Raw genomic sequence first — 6,847 nt, forward strand, 5'->3', positions numbered from 1 at the left:
GTTTTGTGCGGCGTGTTTTTCTCGATGCTGTTGTGTGACATGTCTGTCACGGGCTGCAATCCTTTCGGGATGTGAAGATTTCTTTGCTGGTACATTAACACATTTTTCTTTCCGTAAATGGGTAAGCAGTGAGAAGAAGACTATGCTGCTTGTGGGAGGATTCATTTGAATGTTCACGTAGATTGTTTTGTGAGTTGAATGTTCGGGAAAACTTTTGTTTATTGAATGTTTTAGAAAACCGTTTGAGTGTTTGAAAGAACTGTATTGTAGGTATGTTATTTGGTAGGAATGATGTGTTTTGTTGTTGTTAAAGGATTTAGCTTGTGGTAATTGAAATTGTTGAGTTGTTTACGTATGCTTATGGCGTGCATTCTGTGATTTGCAGGATGGCGGAATGTGCGACGGGGTTTCGTTAGAGGGGTGCAGTTAGTTTTAGTAGAGGGATTTTAGTTAGGTTTTAGTAGAGGGATATTAGTCAGATTTCGTCAGAGGGGTTTAGTCAGGTTTCGTCAGAGGGGTTCAGTTGGGTTTCGTTAGAGGGGTGCAGTTAGTTTTAGTAGAGGGATTTTAGTCAGGTTTTCAGTAGAGGGATTTTAGTCAGGTTTTTAGTAGATGGATTTTAGTCAGGTTTCGTCAGAGGGGTTCAGTTGGGTTTCGTTAGAGAGGTTCTGTTAGATTGTTTTTTTTTTAAGAATTGTTTTTAGGTTGTTTTTTTAGATTTCGTTTGTTTTAGATTAGAGATTTATTGTGTTTTTTTTAATATTTTTTTTTTATTAAAGTTGAGAGTGAGGATTTAGAGTAGAGTTTTGGAGTGTAGTTTGGAGGGAGGATTTAAGGTGTTGTTTTAAAGCGTAGTTCTAGAGTGGGAATCTAGAACATAGCTTTAGCGTAAAGGATTTAGAGTGTTGTTTGGGTTGTTCTAGTTCTAGAGAGTAATACGTTGGAAGTTTTGTGTTGAAGGTAAACCCCCGCTTTCCCACACATTCCCCTCATCATCTTATGGAAATAAAGAACCTGGTAATTTAACTTGTGTCAGTTGCTTTGAGTGTTTGAGCTTGGTGAGAAAGGGTAAAGTACATTTGGCACTCGATTACACATGTATTCAATATAAACATGTATTCTGTATTCATTTGTTTAGTAGAATGTAGATTTTATGCTTATCATCTACATACGAGAAGCCTGTTGAATATACACTGTGTTTGATTGTGGTTAACTTGTAACTGCATACGTTTTTTGGTGTGACATGACTATTTTGCGAGGTAATAGTCAAAGGTTTTGCGCTTTGTTCGCAGTGTTGATCACCTATGAGTGTTTGGTATCAAATGATGCGTCGTAGAATTTCCATTTTATTGATTGTATTTCTTTACAGCGTTTTTGATGTAGTTTTCTTAGTGCAGGAGTTTGTGTGTATTTTTGAGGGATTTTAACTGTAGCTTTTAAGGAGGCTGACAGTCCCAGAGCGCCGTTTTCATTGGTTCCTTAGCTGTGACGTCAGGGACAGTCATGGAAGGTATATATACGTCAGGGACAGTCATGGAAGGGTCCCAACCTGAGTACCGGACGGTTGTGGGAGGGTCCCAACCTAGTATTGAAGTATTTGTTGTCTTCTCTAAGTTGTCCTCCGGGGTCTGAGCAACCAACCTGACTTTGTGTCCAAAGGGTATACTGGACTCCGCCCTGTGGACTGAACTAACAGGGTTAAAAACAAACGTTCCGCAGTCCCAGGTTACCACACGGCGAGTAAAGTGGCGTCGCTTTACTTTTTTACTTTATTCAGGCCCCGAACCCCTGCCCAATTTTTCAGCCATTTTAGGACTTAGAATATTGTTTTCAGTAGCGTATTTTGCGAAAGGTACCTACGGGTCATGCCCAAATGTTCAGCCATTTTAGAACTTAGAGTATTTTTTTAAATAGTAGGAAATTACAGGAATAGAGTGAACCAATGTACAGATATACTTTCTGAAAAGAACCTACGCCTTGTATTGAGTTGTTTTCATGATTTGTTTTGATTCAATACAATTTTGAACTTCACCTGCCTCTTATTGAGTTGATATTCTGTGTGTCTGTTTGTCCTGTCGCGTGATTGCCATCCTGACAAATGACCTTCAAACACATATAATATCTAAGACACAGACACAGACAGTTAGAGTTAATGTGAAGCTCGTCTCACTTTCGGCTTTACAAATTTGTGTCATCAGAAATGTGAAGCTAAGACCGCTTGGCTTTACACTATTATATGGCAGTTTTTCTTGCACGCTTTACTGTTTGACTTGACCATCATACTCAATGTAAAACATAAATTGTCGAAATAAATTAAACAACCAATTTCAGTGATTTTGTCAAACGTTAATCCCGGCAACTCTATTCGCGCAAGTTTCATCACACTCTAAAACTTACAATTGAACCAACTCTGCACATTGTACTTTTATGTTGAAGTGATAAAAAATGTAATACAATAGAGTAACTCCACAAAGAAACATGTAATGATTGTGTATGTATAGCCTATATCTGTGTACCTTCTTTGCACAATGGAGGCAGCCAGCCGTCCTGACAAGCTGGACAATGTCCAGTTCTAGCGTCGCAGGCCTGTTTATTGGCACATTGCCCGCATGATTCCCGGCAGCGTGCACCGTACGTCTTGTTCTCACAGCCTGACAGACAATCAAAAACATGTACATCCTTAAGAATCACCAGATTCTGTTCAGGCTTGAATTCTCACGTGGGGTAAGTCCAGGACGTTCCGCTGGACAAAAGAGTGTCACCTTTTGACTGACATTTTCATTGGAACCAAGATTTGAAGTACCACCTTACTGTGACAAACGGATTTGTACATAATTTTATATTGGAGTTATGTGACGCAGGTGTACACAATTTCATGGGCCACAAACTTTGAGTAGGCACCGCACGGTGAAATATTGTCCGTGCAGTGCAGTGCTGTCATGTGTGAGATGTAACCAATCAGAGAAGAGTATTGACTGAGGTCGCGTTTGTAGAGACATTAGACAGCAGAGCTTTACAGACCGTTGAAGGAAGAAGACGGGTCTCTTTTTGGTAAAGTTTCTCACCGGGCGCTGGAGGTCGTTGGGACTCGTGCCGCGGAATTGAATCGTAGGATTCAACTGCTGTGTTTACAGGTATTTATTGAATTGTATTTTGCTCGGAGATATTATTTTGCTCGGAAATATTGACTTGAGAAATGACCGGGAGAGTCATGTGTGAATTGGCTGAAAAGCGTGCGCTGATGTCAGCCATTGTTGAAAAGGGAATGTTTACATGTTTTTCGGAAATGAAGTCGCTTATGAGTAAGCGGGTGTATATACTGTAACCGCATAAGTTAGTTGACGGTAGAACGGCAGTATTATTGAGTAGAAAAGTTTATTCAGGTATGGAGACTTTTATGGTAGTTTAAACTTGTGTATTTTAGCATCCCGGCCCGAGTGGGTCGCGGAAGTGGGGAGACGAGACGGGAGGTTCCGCCTTTACGTCCTGAGCCGTGAGTTTCGGGAGCGTAGGAGGGAGTCAGCGTGAAGCGCTGAAGAACGGGGACCCCGTCCCATTCCACCACGCGAAGACAGTTTGCGTGGGTGGTGTGGACCAGTGCGTGCCACTGAAGTGTGTGAGTACGACTGGAAATACGTAACCAGCGAGAGAGCTGCGTGGAGATAAGTTCCCCAAGTTAACAAACACGAGACGTAGAGCGTTCGTGACTTTTTATCTGTGTGTAACAGAAATGACAATTGACAGAAGTATTGCCTGAGACAATGACTTCGTGTGTAGTGAGACAGACAGGCTCTCACGGAACAAAGCTTGAAGTGTTCTACGTGTGTGCACGTGAATTGTAGACTGCATGAGAAAGTAACATGTGTGTATTTCTGTGCAGCTAGATTTCTGTATCCTGACAGAAATAGAAACTTTTATGTTGAGTGAGAGTGATTTGTAGAATGCATGGGAAATAATATGTTTATGTTGTGTTGATTGAATATTTCAATAGAGGTACATGGGCAAAGGGCTGTAACCGTGTTCTTGTCTTTGTGCCTGGTTGGAGTGTTGTGTGTGTGTGTGAAGACTAAGTAGTAAACAGAGAGAAGCACGCACAATTTCTGATAGGAGTAAATATACATACATACAGACATACACACGTAAATTCCAGCCGTAACATTTGGTGACCCCGATTACTCTGTGTTAGTTAAAATTTGTTTTTGTTTCCCTGCATTACTAAATTTAATTTTGTCCCCTGTGTTGGGTTTTTCGAATTTTTTGGCAGTAGGTCACGCAGACAGAGATTTTTCAGATTGAGTAATTGTGTCGTTCATGTCCTGTTTTGTACTGTTACCGTCTCCAGTTTTACGGTAGTGCTTACTGTATAGTTCTAAGCACTGAGGGATTAGCTTCATTTTTCTTCCTGTGGGGTCTTTCATTTCTCTTTCCTTGCTCTTTTCTATACTTTCATTTTGTTAAATTTTTGTTTTCTTCTCTACTTTGGAATAGGGATCTATCTGTTGTTTATTGCCCTTTGCCTTTGTTAGGTTGATTAACTTTGATTAATTTTGTTCATTTAGGGTCTTGCTGACTTTGAAATTTATTTCAGTTGTTTTATTAAAATATTTTTTTTGGTTTATTAAGTTTGTTGTTTCGTTGACTTAAATTAGGTTAACTTTATTAGTAGTTGTATATATAGTTATTTTAAGCTACTATTTAAAACTTTGAATTTTTTTTTTAGTTTATTATGGAGTGTTTCACTTCATAAATTTTTTGTTGGAACTTCGTTTTTATTCTCCTTCCAACTGGGTTTCTTTTAGTTGGACTTCACTTATTTTGGTTTGGTTTTCTAATTTAGTATTTAGATTGTTGATTAGTCTTAAGTATTTTCTTGTGTTTGCATTTTTGTAAAACTTTGGTTTTTTTTCTACTATTTGTGGATTGGTTTTATTGACTTTGTAAGTTTGTTGTATTTAATTAAGGTAATTTGATTAGTTGTAGTATTTTGAGATAAATTTTAATTAGTTCAAGTTTTTATTTTATTTCGCTATTGTTGTAGATTTGGTACTTAAGATATTTTGGGTTTGATTTATTATGCAGTTGTAGTGATTGTGTCACTTCATTATTTTTGGAATTTGTTCTTGTTTGCTTCCAACTACATTTTTTTGTTGTGGGTTGGACTTCATTTCTTTGGTTTCCTAGTGTTGTTATTGGATTGTTTTGATATTATTCCTGCATATTTAGTTGTTAGTGACTGGAACTTTCTAATACTTTAACTTCTTCTTTAAAATTAAGGTTTGTGTTGACATTTTGTACTTGTATATATGTTTGGAACAAGATTCATTTTTTGACTTAATTGACTGAGTATCTGACTTTAATTAGAATTGTTGGATATTTTTGCGTGAGATTTACGCCAAAACGTGTTTGGATATGGTCTTGTGTTGACTATTCTATCTTGTGCCAGATTTTTTTGTGGTACTTGACAGTTTTCAAGTAGATTGCTTGAACTTGTATTTTTGTTTGAAACTTTTTCAAATTTTTTCTCTAAACTTGGACATATTTTGGTGTGACTTTGATAGTTCAAAGCTTACACTATGGAGAACGAAGATGATTATGATGCGTTGTTTGACAAGTTTGTTAAACAGGCAGAGACTTTAGGTCTTGCTGCAGATAAACGTGAGAAATACGTGAAAGAAAGTTTTGATCGTTTGGAGAGAAAACGAGAAAAAGATGAAAAGCAAAAAGAAAGAGAAATGGAAGAAAGTCGAAGACAAAAAGAATTGGAAAGGGAAGAGAGACAAAAAGAAAAAGAAAGAGAAGAAAGAGACAAAGATAGAGAACACCAGTTGAAACAAAGAGAACTTGAGATTAGGCAGGCTGAAATTAGTGCTGGGTCGCGTACACCGCAAAATGGTCGGGATTCTCACACTAATGTTGGTGCTCGCCCTGTTTACCCCAGGCTCCCTGCATTCAGAGAACAGCAAGATGATATAGATTCATACTTGTTCAGGTTTGAAACTCATGCAAAATCTCTGGGATGGGAAGAGACAAGATGGATCACGTACTTGTCTGCTCTCTTAGAGGGTAATGCATTAAACCTATACCATAGCCTTGCTGCTGCTGGTGAACTAACATACCAATGTTTGAAAGAAAACTTGCTGAAGAAATTTCAGTGCACGTCTGAAACATTTAGACAAAAGCTCCGAAATATCCGTCCAAGTGAAAAGGAACCGTTCCAAACTTTTGGAATTGAGTTGCGACGATTGTTTGATCGTTGGGTTGCGCTATCTGAGATAACCACAGATGTTGATAGTTTAACAAACTTGATTCTGGGAGAACAATTCCTTGAAAGTGTATCAGCCGACTTAGCAACTTTCATTCGAGAACGAGGTCTAGTTACTCTGGATGAAATGGTCAAAGCTGCCGAAAGCTACCGCTTAGCGAGACCGGGAAAAAACTTGTCACGAAAGTCTGGACCCACCATTTTTTCTGCAGGTTCTTGTAGTCACGAAGAGTACGCTGCAGCTGCTTTTTCACAAAGCAATAATCGTAGAAGTGGTCCGCAGTCGCGGAGGTTTGGTTCTAGTTTTGCTGGTCGTGGACGAGGTAACTGGAGCTATGGAAGAGGATCTTCTGACGCTCAGGCACATTTACAAGGTGATACATACTATCCTCGTGGAAGTAGACGCAATCGTCCTGGTGGTCGTAGAGGCGGTTCAGTCCGACAGAGTGGAGATGATTGTTGGTCGTGTGGAAAAAACGGTCATTGGCGTCGACAGTGTCCTTTGCAGACAAATCCTTTAAATCCTTCCGAGATTTGTGGTTTTGGGAGCCATAACCAGAAGATGCATGAAGTGTCGGGAAATTC

General features: G+C 39.0%; 1 protein-coding gene across 1 annotated transcript; it reads left to right on the forward strand.

Moving 5' to 3' along the window:
- The first annotated feature begins 5,379 nt into the window (after nucleotides 1-5,379).
- Nucleotides 5,380-6,640, forward strand: LOC138974373 (uncharacterized). The gene is made up of 2 exons (XM_070347090.1): nucleotides 5,380-6,585; nucleotides 6,624-6,640. Exons 1-2 carry the CDS (start codon nucleotides 5,574-5,576, stop codon nucleotides 6,638-6,640), a joined length of 1,029 nt encoding a protein of 342 aa, XP_070203191.1. The 5' UTR covers nucleotides 5,380-5,573.
- Nucleotides 6,641-6,847: the final 207 nt, after the last annotated feature.

The sequence above is a fragment of the Littorina saxatilis genome, linkage group LG8, assembly GCF_037325665.1.
Source record: "Littorina saxatilis isolate snail1 linkage group LG8, US_GU_Lsax_2.0, whole genome shotgun sequence".
NCBI lineage: Eukaryota > Metazoa > Mollusca > Gastropoda > Littorinimorpha > Littorinidae > Littorina > Littorina saxatilis.

What these genes read in the sequence shown, in the direction of transcription:
- LOC138974373 (XM_070347090.1), top strand. Translation starts at nt 5,574, where the DNA reads ATGGAGAACGAAGATGATTATGATGCGTTGTTTGACAAGTTTGTTAAA.